Source organism: Pseudophryne corroboree, chromosome 1, assembly GCF_028390025.1.
Source record: "Pseudophryne corroboree isolate aPseCor3 chromosome 1, aPseCor3.hap2, whole genome shotgun sequence".
NCBI classification, from domain to species: Eukaryota; Metazoa; Chordata; class Amphibia; order Anura; family Myobatrachidae; genus Pseudophryne; species Pseudophryne corroboree.
Window position 1 is genome coordinate 776,502,944 of NC_086444.1, and position 21,799 is coordinate 776,524,742.

Below are 21,799 nucleotides of genomic sequence, written 5' to 3' on the forward strand. Positions count from 1 at the left end.
TGAAAATAAAATGCCACCACTTAAGGTGCTCTGTAAGTATTTCTAATTAACACTGTTATCGCTAACAGCAAAACAATTGCCCTTCTCAATTATTTAGTGAGTAAAAAGAAATATACTTCTTTGCATACCAAACTTAGATTTATGTATCTAAATATAAATTATATACATTATACATACAGCAGCAACTTGTTTTAATGAAATACAAACTGACTTGCCACTTACACGTGAGCAATTGTGATACAATAGGTAAGGCTTCAAATACTGGTACTTGATGGAACTGGATGGTAGCCTAAGTGGACTTAACAGACCAATTGTCCACGTACGGATAGAAAATGACCTGCTACAAGCAATGTTCGGTCAATAAATCATGGATAAATATGTACTTCTAAATCACCTGACTGGACTGCTAATTTCAGGCTCCATTTTCTGCAAATTCATAGGTATAGTAGTTAAATCTCAATTTTTGTTTCTATGCCCAGTACATTACCATTTAAACATTTTTATAGTAGATAAATAAACAAATGAGATTTTAAGAGTAGAAAGCAGCTTATAAAAAAAAAAGTATCAACATTACTTGATGCATTTATACCTGAAGTGCCAATCCATTACTACTGATATTGAAATGTCTACATGCCACATATTGGTGAAAGTGCAGTAAGTGCACAGTAATGTTACACATATAAGCAAACATTTCTACAAACTGTATTTACATTTTTAATCAATATTTTAAACACAAACCTCTTTTGGATCTGTTTTAAGGCAAAAGTACACTGGAAGTGTCTGCTGTAATGTAAACTAGTGAGTTCTAGAAGTATGCTTAATCGTGTGAAACTATTAAGGGAACCATTTTATACAGAGTCATTGCCTAATGGTGCATACACACTAGGCGATTTTGTAAACAAAATCGCTCCTTTTCACGCTCCTGAGCGATAGGGTTTACAATATCACCAGCTACCAGCGTTGCCTGATGTCTGCTCCCGGGGTTATTAACAATTCCCGCTCAATCTGACAATATCGTCAGAAGCTGCATGTTCGGTCTGGCTGCGGCATGACGTCGCTGGGCAATATCGCATAGTGTGTACGCTCTATGTCGGCGACCTGGATGGGGAAACACTACGCGATGTTGCTCATGGAGTGTATCACATAGTGTGTACCCACCTTACCACTGCAACATTAGTCTTACTGTTCTCATACAATATTATTATTGACGAGAATATGGCATTTGCAAGAAAATAAAATGAAAATAAGTGACTAGCAATAAAAAGGTTCCTTTAAAATACACATGGTCTAGTTTTGGACTACCTGAAACTGTCCTCAAAGGCTTACTGTGGTTGCCAGTTTGTGTGTGAATCTCCACTGACTGTTGTGTTATACTTCAGATAGTTTTGGATATGGTCAAAAATAGTTTAAAACCACTCAGCACAAGCATTAAATTCATAGATAAGAATACCTCATTATATAATTAAAGTAAGGTAATTTACATTATATTTGGATTATGAATACCAACTGCACAAAATGATCCCTCACACAATGACTAGTAGGCACAACTAAAACTCAAGTGACAATATTATGCAACCACTTGTTACAGCAATATTTAAAATTTCTATTTCCTGGGTTCTCCTTTCAGCTCTGAAATGGTCCAATTCACAAAATACCCAACCCTGCTTCAGTTATTCCTACTTCTATCTATTAAAACTAAAAGCTGTTCGGAAAAAGTAAAATAAGCCTAAAAACTAAATTTAGCTCCGGTTATAGCAAATAGAAAACAAGTAGGAAAAACCGGAGCAGTGCATTATGCACCTGATGAAATAGGTACTTTGGGTATACTCATTAAAACAATGACAAGAGTGGGAAACGTTACTGGCACTACACAGAAGACACTTGGAAATCATTGAAACTTGTTAGATCGTAATTCATGTATCCTAACAAAATATGTGCTTCATTGCGTCCATATTGTAGGGAGTAGAAACATTTCTGCTCACAGAAAGATGAAAAAAATGACAAATCTAGTTGTCTAAAAAGACAATTCACTGTACATGTTTTATTTACAGTTTTGTACACTGTCTTAATATGAATGGTGACTGCTTTGCTACTTGAGTAATTTTTTTTCTTTTTTTTCTTTTTTTATAACCAAAGCAAAGTATAAGCTAATACAATGTGTTAAAATACGCCATAGGAAACAAAAGGAGGGGGAAAAAAAAAAAAAGGAAAAAAGAAAAAACACGTACTATTTCTATTAAGGAATGTCATTATGATGCACATTAAAAAAAAATTTCCACAATTATGTTTAAGAAATCACAGAAACAGGTCACTGATTCTACTGAAATGCAGAAACTTGCAGCAAAGCTCTGTAATGGCATACAAAAGTAAAAAATAAAATTAAAAGAATGTTTCTAAACGCACAAAATAACACTTTTATTCAACCCATTAGTTTTTTTCCCCGCGGATTCATCACCAAAGTTACATGAGCTAAAAAAAAAAAAAAAAAAAAAAAAAAAGTAAATCAGAATATCACTAATGTTATCAAGGAGGGAAACAAATAAATTAAACCTAGCAGCCAACATCAGCACAAAATACAGCCAGAACAATGCTGTTAAAATAAGAAAAAAAAAGCAAAAAAAACAAAGCCATGAATGAATTGCTAGAGAAGTTTGAATGCATTTTAATCCTCCGCCTTGCAAATCAGCAAACTACCGTAACTGCATACAATGCAAATGTAAAGATTCATATTCCTGCGGATAAATATTTCTGTAATAGTAAAGAACTTTAAAAAAAAAAAAATCTATTACAGAGATCACTTGGGCAACCACTGAGGATATTGGGAGGAAGGGCATTTGCGCATTGAAATGTTTTGATTGGATAACTTTTACCAAAAACGGGTTAAAAAAAAAAAAAAAAGTCAAATGTGAGTGAATTTGAACATAGCACAAGACAAGAAGGCGAATGACTTTCACAAATCTTAGCAATATTGAGGTGGAAATCAAATCTGAATGCAGTCCACTCTGCTTTTGTAGAGGCTTTGGTACAGCTCCCAAGTCGCGATTGCTTGACGCAGTCTCCTATGAAAGAATACTCAGAAGGCGTCTTCTTAAACAACAAATCTATTTTTAGTAGTGGAGCCGCTCTTAGTAGCCGTGTCTGCATGGGACTGATATCCAATCACTACTTTCGGGGCAAGTCCTAACCTTTCCTTGTAAACCTTCCTATTAAAAAGAAAAATATTTAAATTAATTCAGAGCAGATTTTATACAAAACAAAGACATAAGTGGTAATACCACAAACCATGATAACCTAATGCTATGCTATCCAGAACAATAAACCATACTGTAAACACCACATTTTACATATAGCTCATCTGAGAACAGGAAAAAATACAAGGTTATAAAAAACCCATATAAACTACAGATAAGCTATATCATCAAATATAATTCTTCTATTAGATAAGGTACAAATGAATGATGTGTGGAAATTAAATAATGAGACTTACGCTATCATTTAAGTTTAATTATATTAATTATATTTTAACTCCGTTGCCCTTCTATGTACTCCCCTTCTGCATCCACACAACGCTGCATTCTTATCTTCCATTGGTCAAAGCCGTGCTGTAGCTCATTATCGGCATGAAAAGCTTGTTGTTTTCTTCTTTACCTCAGTAACTGATGCAAAACTGTTTCCTTTGAGTAGATTTGACTTTAAGGAAAAGAAAGAAGTCACAAGGTGCTAGGTCTGGTGAGTCTGAAGGGTGTTTTAACGCTGCAATCTGTTTCTAGGCAAAAAAAAACCCCAAACAGTTTCACAAAGAGCTGTGATGGAGGATGAAACCATTGTTCCACAACTCCGGCCTCTTTTTCTGATCCTTTCCCAAAAACTTACTTGAACATTTTTGTAGTAATGATGATTCACTGTTGTGCCTTCTGATACCCAGTCTGCCAAAATAACACCATTCATTAGTATGACTTTGAATTTGGATTTGCTTTGACATGTTTTCTTTATCCTTGGCGATGGTGGTGTTTTCCAGTGCATGGTATAGCGTTTTGGCTTAGGATCGTACTGGAAGATCCATGTTTCATCACAGGTAATAACTTTCTAAAACATGCGATTCAGCTTGAAATTAATACGATCTTGATGCAAAACTTGCCTAACAGTTTCTTTGTCCATGTTTACCATTTATGTTATCATTTGAGTCGACGGTCAATTTGAACAATTTTCTACATTTTTTTCCACATTTTCGGTTATATTGGATGTGCAAGGCTTTCAGGGATGTTCAGCTTCAACATACTCATGACCGTCACTAATCAAAACTGTAAGCCTTGGTTAGGATACGGAGAGATTCAGTGCGCATTTTGTTCAATGTAACTAGAAATTGTAAGTGAACATGTTTGCTCTATTTTGAAAGCATTTTACACACAGGAAAAACAAAATGTTTCCAAACGCTGAGCGACAGCAAACTATCTGTGCGAGAGGGGTGAAATTTGAAAAAACATTTTGGGATAGTCCAAGGTCAATGATCTTCCACTCCCTTTTAACTCACATATGTGGTTTATTTCATAGTTTCGCTATTTAATAGCCACATCTTGTATGTTTACACAGGCTTAATCTTAAGAGGCAGATAGGGTTACGCTTCCTTTAGAATTAACTGTGAAAAGACCAGAATGGAGTAAAAAAAATTGCATGTTGCATTAATAGGGGTTCATTTTGCTTAGTAGCAAGTTGACTCCTGCAAGCTGCTTTTTCCAATAAAAACCACGTCAGAATTTCTATAAATAGCTTAATAATGGGTTAAATGTTGGACATGTATGTAGGACGTGGTGCACTGATGAAAGATGTTTTAGAACTAGCAGTAAGGATTTTTTCCAACTTTTTAAAACACGGAATAGAAAAAAAAAAAGTATATATCACATTTAACACATATTTCTGTACCCCAAAATATTGTAAAGAGATAAGGCTTAAATGTATTAAGCCTTAACAAGAGATAAAGTGGAGACGGATAAAGAGTGATAAATGACCAGCCAATCAGCTTCCAAGTTACAGGCTGTGTTTGAAAAATGACACTTATGAGCTGATTGGCTGGTCATTTATCACTCTTTATCCATCTCCATTTTGGGGTATATTCAATTACAGTCAGATCCTTTCAGACGGAGAGGATCTGACACATCAGTATTCAATAGCGGCCGTTTCCTCTCCTATTCCTTCCCGTCCTCTCTTATGGGCCATTTGAAATGGACCGTTTTTGACCACAGCAGGGTCGAACACACATGGATTCCACGCATCCATGTTTTTCGACTTGCCGGAATTTTGAGTATTGAAGTGTCAGAAAGTTCAGATTATCAGCGGAATGCGATCTCTCTCTTGTTAAGGCTTAATACATTTGGACCTAAATTTGCTAACGAACACTTTTTACTCATCCTTTTTAAATCATTAATAAAAAATCATTTTACACCTTTAAAGAATCTCCAGTACTTTACTTTTGGTCACTAACAGCATTATATATGGTCCTGCTATCTTAGTTGCCACTTTTTTGGTGTCCAGGATGATTTTCCCACTTTTTCATGCACTTCTTCCATGTCACTTTGTAGAAAAGCTCCGCTACAACACCACAAGTCCTGCAAATCGCCATTTGTAAACACGCATTTCGTGGGTGCTCGCATTGCGGCAATGTGTGCGAGTTTTGCTTTTGCAAACTCACATTTAACTGAATTCATCCCATAATTACTCTAGAGATTTTACCAAGGGCATGTTGCTGTGGCATCAGTTCTGTGCTTTGCTTTCTGCAGAAAATAGAAAGGCCATGCATACTAAGCTAATTGAGGGGTTTTGACATAAACACCTTTATTTAGAGCAGGATTTCTCAACCTCAAAGCTATCCCAACAGGTCAGGTTTTAAGGATTTCTGTCTGTAGATACAGGTGGGATAATTACTGACCCGGCAAAATAAACTCACCTGTGCATGATTAAAGAAATCATCAAAACATGACCTGCGGGGGGTACTTGAGGACTAGGGTTTATAATCCCCGGTTTAGAGGTTTAAGTAATCAGATGCATGTCCACTGTAACTGTGCATAATGAGCATAGGCACTACAGGCACTGGGTAAACAAATATTTGCAGAATGAACAGTGTATAATAATGAACTGGCGCATGTATTGCAATCCATACGTCCAGGAGTCACTAGACCAGTGGTTCCCACACTTGGTCTACAAGGCACCCTAACCGCATAGATGGTTAAATCAAAAGGACAGATACTAATTAAGTCACCTGGGGTCAAGCATGTATATGCTTAACACATGTACTGGTACGGTGCATTGCAGATTAATAGTCTGGGAACCACTGAACTAGATTGTTTGTGTAAATGGTGAACTGGGAATGCTGATCAATAATGTTAAGTTAATTAAAGCAACTAGTATATATTAAATTACAAAACACAGACACAAGAGACAAAAAAAGCAGAGTTTGTGGACAAGGGAATAATATGCAATCATGTCCATATTTTAGTCCTGTCCGAAGCTGTGTAAATGCCATTTATATTGCAATTGCTTAATTTATACGGTTGTTTCCTTGGATAATTAAACATCTGTCATATTTAATAGGCTTTTGAAAATTATATTTTTTTTATTGCAACATAAAACCCAAAACCAAATTTTAAACTTATTTATCTCATAGTTGGGTAGACAATAATAAAACCAGTTAATCACATTTAACACTGACCAGCAATCTTCTATAGCTTTTATCCGTCAATTGGAATGATTTAGAAAAAAACAAACAGGATTTTAAATACCTACCGGTAAATCCTTTTCTCGTAGTCCATAAGGGATATTGGGGACAGAATTAGTACGATGCGGTACAGACGGGTCCAAAGGAGCCAGTGCACTTTAAATTTCTTCAACTGGGTGTGCTGGATCCTCCCCTCTATGCCTCCTCCCACAGGCACTTATAGGTAAAACAGTGTCCGAAAGAAAATTACATACCTGAGAGAAGGAAACATGACAACAAAGACGTGTGCTGAGATTTTCACACCAGCACACCATAACATAATCGGGCCAGCAATGGCTGGCAACAGAAAAACAGCAACGGCTGAACAGAACACACAGAACAGATAACCTGCAGAAGTCACCACACAGAGGCGGGCGCCCAATATCCCTTATGGACTACGAGAAAAGGATTTCCCGGTAGGTATTTAAAATCCTATTTTCTCTAGTATCCATAAGGGATATTGGAGCCAGAATTAGTACGATGGGGATGTCCCAAAGCATCCAGAACAGGCGGGAATGTGCAGAGACTGCTGCAGCACCACCTGCCCAAACTGGGTATCCTCTTTGGCCAGGGTATCAAATTTGTAGAATTTCACAAAAGTGTTCTTCCCCGACCAGGTAGCCGCTCGGCATAGCTGCAAGGCCGAGACTCCACGGGCAGCCGCCCAGAAAGAGCCCACTGACCTTGTTGAGTGGGCCTTCAGAGACTGAGGAACAGGTAAGGCGGCCGACACATAGGCCTGTTGGATAGTAAGACTAATCCAACGAGCAATGGTCTGCTTTAAAGCAGGACAACCCCTTTTTCTGCGCATCATAAAGCACGAATAAAGAATCCGTCTTCCTGACCCGAGCTGTGCACCTGACATAAATCTTCAAGGCACGCACAACATCCAAAGACTCCGGAGGAGCCGAAACGTCAGAACAGGACAGAACAATAGGCTGATTCAGGTGGAACGCAGAGACAACCTTCAGTAAGAACTGCTGTCTAGTCCGGAGCTCCTCTCTGTCCTCATAAAAGACCAAGTATGGACTTTTGCCCGATAAGGCCCCTAATTCTGAGACCAGTCTAGCAGAAGCCAGGGCCAATATCATCACTGTCTTCCATGTGAGGTACTTGTCTTTTACAGTTATCAGAGGCTCAAACCAGGAGGACTGTAGAAATTTCAACACTACATCCAAAGCCCAGGGTGCAGTAGGCGGCACAAAGGGAGGTTGTATGTGGAGTATCCCTTGTAAGAAAGTCTGAACTTCTGGCAACACAGCCAATTTCTTCTGAAAGAAAATTGAGAGAGCCGAAATCTGGACCTTAACGGAACCCAGACGTAAGTCTTTATCCACACCAGCCTGCAGGAAACGTCCCAAGTTAAACTCCGCAGGCAGATACGTGCGTTCCTCGCACCAAGAGACATATCTCCTCCAGATATGATGTTTTGATGTCACAAGTTTACTGGCTTACGCCATAGTGGAAATTACCTTTTTGGAAAGCCCTGTGTGAGCTAGGATATTCCGCTCAACTTCCATGTCGTCAAACGAAGCTACCGTAAGTCCGGGTAGACGAATGGTCCTTGCTGGAGAAGATCATTTCTTAGCGGCAGAGCCAAGGGTCTTCTATGGACGTGTCCAAAAGAGTTGTGTACCACGCCCTTCGGGGCCAATCCGGCGCAATCAGGATTGCTTGGACTCTGATCCGTTGGAGCACCCTTGGGATCAACGGAATCGGAGGAAATAGGTAGACCAGTCGGTAAGGCCAAGGCGACGTCAGCCCATCCACTGCACTCGCCTGAGGGTCCCTGGTTTGCAAGCAGTAGCAGCGAAGCTTTTTGTTGAGGCGAGACGCCATCATGTCGATCTGCGGGTATCCCCACCTGTCGACAATCTGTTGAAACACCTGAGGATGTACTCCCCACTCCCCTGGGTGGAGGTCGTGGAGACTCAGGAAGTCCGCTTCCCAGTTGTCCACTCCTGGAATGAAAACTGAAAACAGCGCTCTTGCATTTCTTTCCGCCAAGAGAAGTATTTTTGACACTTCTCGCATGCAGGCCCTGCGTTTGTCCCTCCTTGTCGATTGATGTACGCCACGCCACTGTCCGACTGAACCTGGATCGCCTGATCCCTGAGTAGAGGGGAGGCCTGAATCAGAGCATTGTAGATAGCCCAAATTTCCAGAATGTTGATTGGAAGTAGGGCCTGTTGGGCAGACCATCTGTCCTGGAACTGCACCCCCTGGGTAAGAGCTCCCCATCCTCTTAGGCTCGCATCAGTCATGAGGAGGATCCAATCCTGAATCCCGAAACGTCAACCTTCCAGCAAGTTGGAAGGCTGTAACCACCACAGGAGTGAAATCCTGGTCTGGGGTGACAGCTGAATCAGTCGGTGCATCTGAAGATGTGAACCTGACCACTTGTTCAGGACGTCCAATTGGAAGGGTCTGGCATGGAACCTGCCAAACTGTATCGCCTTGTACATTTCCCCCAACAATTTTATGCAAAGATGAATGGAAACTCGAGCAGGTCGGAGAACCATGTGAACCATCTCTTGAAGTGTTCTCCCCTTGTTCTCTGGGAGGAACACTCTCTGAGCTACAGTATCATACCCAGAAACAGGAGCCTTTTAGTTGAGACTTCTATAGATTGAGGATCCACCCGTAGTGAGAAAGAAGTTGGATAGTGCAATCTATATGGAGCAGTAGAAGCTCTCTGGAACTTGCTTTTATCAGGAGATCGTCCAGGTGAGGTTCAATGTTGACCCCCTGGACTCTGCGCTGGAACATAATTTCCGCCACGACCTTCGTGAACACCCTCAGAGCTGTAGACAGGACGAAGGGTAACACCTGAAACTGGTAGTGACGTTCAGTAGGGCAAACCGTAGATAGGCCTGATGGAGGAGGCCAAATCTGGATATGGAGGTAGGCGTCCTTGATATCCAGGGACACTAGGAATTCTTCTTGTTCCAGGCCCACGATCCCCGCTCTCAACCTTGAATTTGAAAACCTTCAGGTAAGGATTCAAGGACTTCAGATTCAAAATGGGTCTCACAGACCGGTCTGTTTTAATACTACAATCAGACTGGAGTAGTAACCTTGTCCTCGCTGTAGCAGGGGTACTGGAACAATGACCTGGGACTGGATCAACTAGTTGATGGCAGTAGTAGCGTAACACGCATATTTCCCAAAACTGGCAAGCCTGATTTAATAAAAAATTGTTGGGGAGGAGCACAGTCGAACTGCAGCTTATAACCCTGAGAGATAAGGTCCCTTAAGCCAGGTATCTAGGCAGGAACTGTCCCAGATGTGACTGTAGTGATGTAGCCGAGCTTCCCACCACGAGATCATCTCGGGGTGGGTGGGCACCGTCATGCCGAAGTCTTTGTGGAAGCTGAACTGGTGCTCTGTTCCTGAGAGCCAGCAATGGCTGGTTTCTTAGGCTTACCTCTGGAGCCTCTAGCTGCACTGGAGGCACCCCAGGCCCTAGATCGAAATCTGGAGGACCGAAAGGACTGAGTAGACGGTCCCGGGTAGGTAGGCCTAGCGGGCGGAGCCCCTGAAGGGAGAAACGTGGATTTCACAGCAGTAGCTTTGGAGATCCATGCGTCCAATTCACCTCCGAAAAGCCATTCACCTGTGAAGGGAAGAGATTCCACATTACGTTTGGAATCAGCGTCTGCAATCCATTGACGCAACCATATGGCTCTGCGTGCAGACACAGCCATAGCAGTGGTTCTAGCATTTATATTGCCACTCTCTTTAAGGGAGTCACAGAGGACTCTTGCCGTGCCCTGAATGTGTTTCAGGAAAGTTACAGTAGTAACCAAGGTCATATCACCCGAAACATCCTCCTGAATCTGAGTAGCCCATGTATGAATGGCATGTGTCATTGAGCAACCATCAATGACCGGACTTTGAGCTACACTTGCAGCAGTGTAGATGGATTTTAGCGTGGTCTCTATTTTCCTATCCCCCGAGTCCTTTACCGTAAGAGAGCCCGGAGCAGGGAGCACCGCCTTTTTAGAAAGGCGAGAGACAGAAACGTCTACTGCTGGAGATTCTTCCCAGAATTTCCTGCCTTCAGGGGCAAAGGGGGAAGGTATTTAAAAACCTTATGGACACCTGATATTTTGCATCTGGATTTTTCCAGGCTAATTTAAATAAATCATCCAATTCTTTGGAATCAGGAAAGGTGACAGTCAGTTTGTCGTGTGGGAGGAAAAATGACTGATTAGTAGCGTCCTCCAGGGGGAGCTGTAACACATCCCGTATAGCCAATATGAGGGGTTCTATACCCTGTGTAGGGGTGGAATCCCCACTAATGGGATACCCATCATCCCCATCCGGCTGGATATCATCAGAATCTGATAGGATTGCAGGTAAAGCACGTTTTTGAGCACCTGTAGACAGCAGGGGATGGGAAGCATCAGCCTTAGCAGTTAGGTTAGCCACTGCTTGTTGCAGTTCTTGTGTTTTATTGGCAGTGAGCTCAGATTACATATCCGACATCATAGTTTTTAAAGCCCCCAGCCAGGAAGGCTCTGGACTCTCCCCATGTTTTCAGCATTTTGTGATGATTGACTACACTGCTCACATGATATGGAGATCAGATGAAATAGGGTATAATGTGGCATTACACACACTGCATACCTTCTGTTTCACCATAATGAAATACAGACAATATACACATACAACACAGACTGAATACAATACAAGCCTGCCCTATTGCATGTGAGAGGAGACACAGAAGAGAAGACCCCAGCACACTAAACGCTGCACAGCCCCAGGGAGAACGTCAGCGTTTTATGTAGTACAATAAAACAGTGATACCGCTGTACAGATAATTTGAAACTGTGCACTAATAGGGCTCTCCCTCTCTACACCTGGTACCAGCATTCCTGTGACCGTTTTGAGGAGCTGTAAGAGGCTGCTGCTCGCTTATGTAGAAGAAGGCGCCAAATGCTGCTGAGCCTGCTCTGATGTTACCTCCGGCGCCATAGCGGGGGGCGCCGCCGGAGGTACTATAAGATTTTTATAGAAATGTCTCCACAGGCTGTGTAGCCTCACATAAATGCTTGGTACAACATACCTCCCGCCAGTCTCACGCAGGGGCACCCGCGGGTCCCCCCCAGGAGGGACCCGTACGCCTCACCCACGCCTCTGCTGCACAATGAACCGGGCTCCTTTGGACCCGTCTATACCACATCGTACTAATTCTGTTTCCAATATCCCTTAAAGATGCTAGAGACATTTTATTTATTTGGGATGCAAATTCTAAGGTCATGTGCACAATGGAAAGAAAAATATGCTGAAAGCAGAAAAACCAGTGTGGTGTGTACTTGCTTTAAGTGTTTAAAGCCTGATCACAACTTGCCTGCCTGCAGCAGTCTATCAAGTACATGGTGATAATGCTCCTGAACTTTGCAGGTAATATTGAATTTGATCTGAAGCTCATCAGAAAATAAGTCCAGGTCCAATTGCTTACTTTATTTTTCTTTTGTAACTAGAAGCATTAAGATGCCTTATTTTAAAGTGTTTATGTGCCCCAACAGCTATAGCTGATGCCAATTTTTTCCTGCAGGTATGGAACATATAGCATGAAAACCCCTAATATTCTGTGACATGTGCAGGAAAAACATGTCAAATTCTATACTGCACTTGTTTCATTCACGTCCTTCCCATTTAATATACTACACCTCATCTATTTTAAGATGTCTTAATGGAACCAATTTAAGGGGTAGATTAGATGTGAACAGCTCCGGTAAGGTGGTCCCGGAGCTATTCAATTCAACACGCTGTTATGTCGGAGTATGCCGTTACTTGGACTTTAAACAGGTGTTTAGTCGGTGCTATTCACATCACTTTTTGCTTATTGTTGCACCTGTATTTTCTATTCCCTGCATCACCCTACAAGTCTCAGAATGGTAGCCTCATCTATTACTTAGATTAAGCTTACGCAGACTAAACCCCCCCCCCCCCCCCCCTGCTAGAATCAGATAAGGAGTCTGCCATTATAGTTACTTCTAATACCCCATTCACACCAAATTCGCAGGTCATTAAACACTGCTTTCAAGCCATGTCACAGCAGCTTGAAACCTGTTCACAACACTGGCTTAAATCAGGATATTGCTGAGGCCTCTCCTCTGAAATTTTCAAGAGCTGGGAAAGTGGCAGTAAACAGGACCCAGGTTACCCATTTACCCTGCCCCATAGCCTGGTTCCTTCCCAGGTCACTGGACCTGGGTTAACCCTTTAACACAGATCTGCTACCTGGGTTAACCTGGCTATAACACGAGTGTGATAGGGGTACTAGTGATAGCATTGTAGGACAATCTGTCTGTAAAGGCATAACTGTATTTCTACATTTTGAATGAATGAATTTAGGCAATTCAATGCCAATTTTTTTTTTTTTTTAACATCTGTGTGATTTAGAGAAACACCAGTGCTGAAATGCAAGACAGCTATAGAAGCTAAATGCAACGAAAACAAAATCTCTTGAAAAACACGACCAAATAAATAGCAGAACTAATAAATGTAAAAAGAAATGGTGTTGGTTAATAACCCTTGAAATCAAAGCATCTTACCCTATATGTGTAACAGCGTCCCTGTTTTCACATTCAGTAGTCCAGATTGCTATTTTATCTCCTTTTGATCTAACATTTACAACGGCTCCACATACATCTTCACTGTGGTCATCAAAAGACTCTCCAATAAGGCACATGAGCTAAAAAATTAAAAATAAATCATAAATGGAGCAATGTAATTTTGGTACACTTAATTGATGCCTTCTTCAAAGTGAAAGAACAAAGAGGCTGGTTACACACGATATCTGGCAGATGCAACATCGCAAACGATATATCGTCTGTGACCGCATCCACCCACATCCCAGGGCATGCAGGCCTGTAACATATCTTCTGCTCTCAAGTGCAGAAGAAAAAACATGTGCTGTCGTATACGACCCGCGGGAGCACTCATAATACAAAATATCTCCTGTACACTGTCCGATGTGACTGATATATTGAACAATATATTGGGTGCACATCGGACAGTGTATACCCAGTATAACTTCCCCCACTGGTCTGACTCCACCATGCCAGCTTTCTGTAATACCTGTGTAGCACTACAAAAAACAATCCCGGCATAGACTGAAGGCATAGAACTGGCATGTCCCAAATAGAAATGGAAATGAGGTAATATCATTGGAAGAAAACTTAGGTTTCTGGTATGTTTTTCTTATACTCCACCTGTACAGTTTTGACAAAACATGCCTACATTTTGTTTATACAAAAACACACCACATCATGTTACACATTAATGTATAATAGAGTCAGCATTTACACATGAAAGCTTTAGAAAGGTTACAGATGTATTGAGTGAACATGGTGCTGCAGTGAGATCTCTATAGCTTTTAGTCTTCAGAAGAAAATTCTTACTAGGTCCTTTAATGTCTGGAGACATTCTATCTTACTGACTAGACCCATTTTCACATGCTTGAGACATCTTCGCTACACAGGTTAGAATTTTGTTTTTTTGACCTGGATGGTTTTAGGTTTTGAACTGTTGCTCTTCAGTACATATTGAATAAAATAGCTTTTATTTAGTAGCAACATGCAAGGTGTGGGGCTGTAACACTTGTCTCCAAAGTAAAGTTTTAAAAAATAATAATGTGTTGTTACAGCACATAGTTGAATGGTGGCTGCAGATAACCAATCATGTGCCATCAGTATCTGAGAAATTGACCAATCAGCATTTCAAGGAACAATACTGCAGAGAATAGGTCGAGGACATTAAACTAATCTCTCTAGATTTAATACATAATCCACTGTTTTTTCCATGACTATCCTTTAAGATACACTAAAACAAACTCTAAACATGACCATTTGGGTCAACATTTTTTATTTTTGTATAGAAAAATTGTAAAAGTTATTCAGATGTGTCCTCATATCCTCATACATCTAGCCTCAATGCAGCATGCAGCTTGAGATACCGGATGTGAGTGAGCTGCCAGGTCCCGTGTAACTTTGCTAACATCAGGCATCTTTTCTTTTTTTTTTTTGTGCAGTCGATGCATCTTACTCGCAATGCGACTAGGATACACGAGGTGATTGTGCAGATTTATTTGATTTAGGACACTTGTATAGTGTGTAACCGACTCTGTATATGGAACAGAACAGAAAATGTTTTGTAAAAAAAGATGCGGTCGGTGCAGTGTATCACTTCGTATACAGATTTAGAGTCAGTCACACAGATATACAGGTGTCATATAAAATTGATCAGAACAGTCTCCTTGTGCGTCCTCGTCGTATTGTGATTAAGATGCACTTTCAGCAAAAAAAACAAGAAAAACAACAGACGCTAGAAGATTCTCATACGATTTTGTGTGCCAAGAGGGGCTGTTTGGTGTGACTGCAGCAAATATTAATGACACATCTGTATATGGGCCATAGATGCAACATAGATTCCATAGGACCATAGATTCTATGAATTTGTTCTTTTAAGACCACTTGTGAATGAAATGTGAACATGTCCTGTTTATGCTCTGCGCTAGGGTTTCAATAGTGTTGGTAGATGAAGTAGGTCTGACATACATCTTGTAATTTGACCTGTTCCTCTACCACTTTCTCTAGGAGGATAGTATCAGTAAAAGCCATAAGGCTTATATGGTTTTACTTTCTTAGTCCTCCAATTAGCGCGCCAAGCTCCAAATACCTGATAAATTTCAACTCAAAGCAACGTCAGACGTCAGAACACACAACATTTTTAAACATGAAATACATTCTATTACTGGTATAATACATCATCATTTTATAGGACTATCACTGCCCTGTGTGGTTTCGGAAAAGTACACATTAAAAAGTGAAAATAGGATTTTAAATACCTACGGTAAATCCTTTTCTCGTAGTCCATAAGGGATATTGGGGACAGATTAGTACGATAGGGTATAGATGAGTCCAAAGAAGCCAAAGCACTTTAAAAATTTCTTCAACTGCGTTGAATCCTCCTACAGGTCAGTTTGGTACTCACCACCGATTATCACCTTCAGGCTGCGTTAGGGGTGTGCGGCATGCTGCGGCTGTGACAGCCAAGGCACCATGCCCCGCTGAACAAAACCTCAGGACGGTGGTCCTGCAGCGGGGAAGCGGCTCTGCACCTCAAGAGGCCGGTGACCGCCCCCCCAACTCCCACGGTACAGATATGCTGTAGCCCAAACAGCATGCCGAAAGAAATAAAACTTCAGAAGAAATTGAAGAAAATAGGGATTTTTGTTTACTTACCGTAAAATCTCTTTCTCTGAGTCCATCTGGGGGACGCTGTGCCGTTACTTGTGGGTTAGAGGTGTGTGGTAGTGGAGTTTGGCACAGAATCTATCAAAAAAACTGCCTCCTCCCCCCTCTAACCCCTCCCATCTCCTTCCTGCTCAGCCATCAACTCAGTTAACGTTTAGCCAAGCCAAAGGAGATAGACCAGAACAAAAAAACAACCAAATAAACCAGACAAAACTACGGGAGGGATCGTAGCGTCCCCCAGATGGACTCAGAGAAAGATTTTACGGTAAGTAAACAAAAATCCCTATTTCTCTGTCATCCATCTGGGGGACGCTGCGCCGTTACTTGTGGGATTTCCCAAAGCAAGCTAATGAGAGGAGGGAGACGTTGACGGCATAGCCATCTGTAAAATACGACGCCCAACAGAGGCAGTCTCTAAACCAAAAGTATGAAAATGGTAAAACTTTGTGAAAGTATGGACTCACGAGCAGGTCGCCGCCCTGCACAGCTGCTCAATAGATGCACCACCGCGAACAGCCCAAGAGGCTCCAACAGCTCTAGTCGAATGAGCCCTAATTGAGTCAGGAACCGAAACATTTGAAGACACGTACGCCTGTCTGATGGCCGAAGTTACCCAACGGGCCACAGTGTTCTTGGAAGCCGGCCAACCTCGTTTGGGAGCATCAATCAATACCAACAAGGTATCCGTACGACGGAAAGACATACAGGAGGGCCAAATGGGAGTTCTCCCCGGGAGAAGACAACGGAGCAAATGCTGGAAGGACAATGTCCTGATTTAAATGGAATGCTGAAACAACCTTTAGAAGGAAAGAAGGCTTAGTCCGCAGAATCACCCGGTTCTCATGAAAAACTAAACAAGGGTGGCCTGCAAGAAAGAGCCGCCAACTCGGACACTCGTCTAGCTGAGGCAATAGCCAAAAGAAAAAATAAGAATTTACTTACCGATAATTCTATTTCTCGGAGTCCGTAGTGGATGCTGGGGTTCCTGAAAGGACCATGGGGAATAGCGGCTCCGCAGGAGACAGGGCACAAAAAGTAAAGCTTTCCGATCAGGTGGTGTGCACTGGCTCCTCCCCCTATGACCCTCCTCCAGACTCCAGTTAGGTACTGTGCCCGGACGAGCGTACACAATAAGGGAGGAATTTTGAATCCCGGGTAAGACTCATACCAGCCACACCAATCACACTGTACAACCTGTGATCTGAACCCAGTTAACAGTATGATAACAGCGGAGCCTCTGAAAAGATGCTCACAACAACAATAACCCGATTTAGTTAGCAATAACTATGTACAAGTATTGCAGATAATCCGCACTTGGGATGGGCGCCCAGCATCCACTACGGACTCCGAGAAATAGAATTATCGGTAAGTAAATTCTTATTTTCTCTATCGTCCTTGTGGATGCTGGGGTTCCTGAAAGGACCATGGGGATTATACCAAAGCTCCCAAACGGGCGGGAGAGTGCGGATGACTCTGCAGCACCGAATGAGAGAACTCCAGGTCCTCTTTTGCCAGGGTATCAAATTTGTAGAATTTTACAAACGTGTTCTCCCCCGACCACGTAGCTGCTCGGCAAAGTTGTAATGCCGAGACCCCTCGGGCAGCCGCCCAAGATGAGCCCACCTTCCTTGTGGAATGGGCCTTAACAGATTTAGACTGTGGCAGGCCTGCCACAGAATGTGCAAGTTGAATTGTGCTACCAATCCCACGAGCAATCGACTGCTTAGAAGCAGAAGCACCCAGCATTGTTGGGTGCATACAGGATAAACAGCAAGTCAGATTTCCTGACTCCAGCCAACCTGGAAACTATATTTTCAGGGCCCTGATAACATCCAGCAACTTGGAGTCCTCCAAGTCCCTAGTAGCCGCAGGTACCACAATAAGCTGGTTCAGGTGAAACGCTGACACCACCTTAAGGAGAAACTGGGGACGAGTCCGCAGCTTTGCTCTGTCCGAATGGACAATCAGATATGGCTTTGTGAGATAAAGCCGCCAATTCTGACACTCGCCTGGCCGAGGCCAGGACCAACAGCATGGTCATTTTCCATGTGAGATATATCAAATCCACAGATTTGAGTTGTTTAAACCAATGTGATTTTTTAGGAATCCCAAAACTACGTTGAGATCGCCCAGTGCCACTGGAGACATCAAAGGGGCTGTATATGCAGTACTCCCTTAACAACTTCTGGACTTCAGGAACTGAAGCCAATTTCTTTCTGGAAGAAAATCAACAGGCCGAAATTTGAACCTTAATGGACCCAATTTGAGACCCATAGACACTCCTGTTTGCAGGAAATGTAGAAATTAACCTAGTTGAAATTCTTCCGTGGAGCCTTCCTGGACTCACACCCTGGCACATATTTTCACCTAAGTGGTGATAATGTTGTGCGGTCACCTCCTTCCTGGCTCTGACCAGGGTAGGGATGACCTCTTCCGGAATGCCTCTTTCCCTTAGGATCCGGCGTTCACCCGCCTTGGCGTCAACGCAGCTGCGGTAGGTCCCGGAACAGACACGGTTCTTGCCGAATCAAGACCCTTCTTAGTATCTCTTGAAGTTCCGGGAACCAAGTCCTTCTTGGCCAAACCGGAGCCACGAGTATAGTTCTTACTCCTCTCCTTCCTATCATTTTCAATACATTGGGTATGAAAAGCAGAGGATGGAACACATACACCGACTGGTACACCGACGGTGTTACCAGAGCGTCCCAGCTATTGCCTGAGTGTCTCTTGACCTGGCGCTTCAGGTGGGACGCCATCATAACCACCTTTGGTCTTTCCCAACGGTTTACAATCATGTGGAAACTTCCAGATTAAGTTTCCACTTTTCCGGGTGGAATTCATTTATGCTGAGGAAATCTTCCCAGTTGCCCACTCCCGGAATGAACACTGCTGACAGTGTTATCACATGATTTTCCGCCCAGCGAAGAATCCTTGCTGTCATTGCCCTCCTGCTTCTTGTGTCGCCCCGTCTGATAACATGGGCGACCGCCATGATGATGTCCTACTGGATCAGCACCGGTTGACTTTGAAGCAGGAGTCTTCCTAGGCTCAGAGCATTGTAAATTGCCCTTAGCTCCAGTATATTCATGTGGAGAGAAGTCTCCAGACTTGACCACACTTCCTTGGAAATTTTTTCCCTGTGTGACTACTCCCCAGCCTCTCAGGCTGGTATCCGTGGTCCCCAGAACACAGTCCTGAATGCTGAGTGTGCTGCCCTCTAAAAGATGAGCACTCTGCAGCCCCCACAGAAGAGACACCCTTGTCCTTGGAGACAGGATTATCCGCTGATGCATCTGAAAATGCGATCCGGACCATTCGTCCAGCAAATCCCCTGAGATCTGCCGAATGGAATCGCTTCGTAAGAAGCCACCATTTTTCCCAGGACTCCTGTGCATTGATGCACTGATACTTGGCCTGGTTTTAGGAGGTTTCTGACTAGGTCGAATAACTCCTTGGCTTTTTCCTCCCGGAGGAACACCTTTTTCTGGACTATGCCCAGAATCATTCCTAGGAACAGCAGACGTATCGTCTGAAAACAGCTGCGATTCTTGGAATATTTAGAATCCAGTCGTGCTGTCGTAGAACTACTTTAGATAGTGCTCTTCCGACCTCCAACTGTTCTCTGGAACTTGCCCTTTTCAGGATATCGTCCAAGTAAGGGATAATTTAGATGCCTTTTTTCTTTGAAGAAACATCTTTTCGGCCATTACCTTGGTAAAAGGCCCGGGGTGCCGTGGATAATTCAAACGGCATCGTCTGAAACTGATATTGACAGTTCTGTACCACGAACCAGAGGTACCCTTGTTGAGAAGGGCAAATTTGGACATGGAGGTAATCCTTGATGTCCAGGGACACCATATAGTCCCCTTTTTTCCGGTTCGCTATCACTGCTCTGAGTGACTCCATCTCGATTTGAACCTTTTATGTAAGTGTTCAAAGATTTCAGTTTAGACTATGTCTCACCAAGCCGTCTGGCTTCAGTACCACAATATAGTGTGGAAAAATAATACCCTTTTCCTTGTTGTAGGAGGGGTACTTTGATTATCACCTGCTGGATATACAGCTTGTGAATTGTTTCCAATGCTGCCTCCCTGTCGGAGGGAGCCGTTGGTAAAGCAGACTTCAGAAACCTGCGAGGAGAAGATGTCTCGACTCTCCAATCTGTACCCCTGGGATAATACTTGTACTATCTAGGGGTCAACCTGCGAGTGATCCCACTGCGCGCTGAGACTTTTGAGACTACCCCCCCACCTTGAGTCCGCTTGCACGGCCCCAGCGTCATGCTGAGGACTTGGCAGACGCGGTGGAGGGCTTCTTTTCCTGGGAAGGGGCTGCCTGCTGCAGTCTACTTCCCTTACCTCTATGTCTGGGCAGATATGACTGGCCTTTTGCCTGCATGCCCTCATGGGAAAGGAAGGATTGAGGCTGAAAAGACGGTGTCTTTTTCAGCTGAGATGTAACTTGGGGTAAAAAGGTTGGATTTCCCAGCTGTTGCCGTGGTCCCCAGGTCCGATGGACCGACCCCAACTAACTCCTTCCCTTTATACGGCAATACTTCCATGTGCCGTATGGGATCTGTATCACCTGACCACTGTCGTGTCCATGACATCTTCTGGGTGATATGGACAACGTACTTATCTTGATGCCAGAGAGCAAATATCCCTCTGTGCATCTCACGTACATATATATAGAATGCATCCTATTAAATGCTCTATATGAATAAAATATTTTCAGTCAGGGAATCCGACCAAGCCAACCCAGCACTGCATCTCCAGGCTGATGGCGATCGCTGGTCGCAGTATAACCACCGTATGTGTGTATATACTTTTTAGGATATCTTTCCAGCTTCCTATCAGCTGGCTCCTTGAGGGCGGCCGTATCTGGAGACGGTAACGCCACTTGATAAGCGTGTGAGCGCCTTATCACCCTAAGGGGTGTTTCCCAACGCGCCCTAATTTCTGGCGGGAAAGGGTATAACGCCAATATTTGCTATCGGGGTAACCCCACGCATCATCACACACTTCATTTTATTTTATCTGATTCAGGAAAAACTACAGGTAGTTTTTTCACTCCCACATAATACCCTTTTTTGTGGTACTTGTAGTATCAGAAATATGCAACACCTCCTTCATTGCCCTTAACGTGTGGCCCTAATGAGAAATACGTTTGTTTATTCACCGTCGACACTGGATTCAGTGTCCGTGTCTGTGTCTGTGTCGACCGACTGAGGTAAATGGGCGTTTTTAACGCCCCTGACGGTGTTTCTGAGACGCCTGGACCGGTACTAATAGTTTGTCGGCCGTCTCACGTCGTCAACCGACCTTGCAGCGTGTTGACATTCTCACGTAATTCCCTAAATAAGCCATCCATTCCGGTGTCGACTCCCTAGAGAGTGACATCACCATTACAGGCAATTTCTCTGCCTCCTCACCAACATCGTCCTCATACATGTCGACACACACGTACCGACACACAGCACACACACCGGGAATGCTCTGACAGAGGACAGGACCCACACTAGCCCTTTGGGGAGACAGAGGGAGAGTTTGCCAGCACACACCAAAACGCTATAATTATATAGGGACAACCTTATATAAGTGTTTTCCCTTATAGCATCTTTATATATATCTCAATATCGCCAAAATCAGTGCCCCCCCTCTCTGTTTTAACCCTGTTTCTGTAGTGCAGTGCAGGGGAGAGCCTGGGAGCCTTCTCTCCAGGCTTTCTGTGAGAGAAAATGGCGCTGTGTGCTGAGGAGATAGGCCCCGCCCCTTTTTCGGCG

The 21,799-nt window shown here is 43.0% G+C and overlaps 1 protein-coding gene and 1 non-coding gene across 2 annotated transcripts in view; both read right to left on the bottom strand.

Moving 5' to 3' along the window:
• Positions 1-2,390: 2,390 nt before the first annotated feature.
• Positions 2,391-21,799, bottom strand: part of EIF4E (eukaryotic translation initiation factor 4E) — a 219,534-nt gene continuing 200,125 nt past the window's right edge. The window contains exons 6-7 of the mRNA XM_063917731.1: positions 13,315-13,454; positions 2,391-3,203 (exon numbers count right to left, since the gene is read on the bottom strand). Of these exons, the coding sequence (XP_063773801.1) occupies positions 3,089-3,203; positions 13,315-13,454 (255 nt within the window). The 3' untranslated portion in view covers positions 2,391-3,088. The remainder of the gene's footprint in view (positions 3,204-13,314; positions 13,455-21,799) is intronic.
• LOC134932737 (small Cajal body-specific RNA 15) lies at positions 15,287-15,416 on the bottom strand. The gene has a single exon (XR_010179469.1). It is a non-coding gene; the product is annotated as a small Cajal body-specific RNA 15 (non-coding RNA).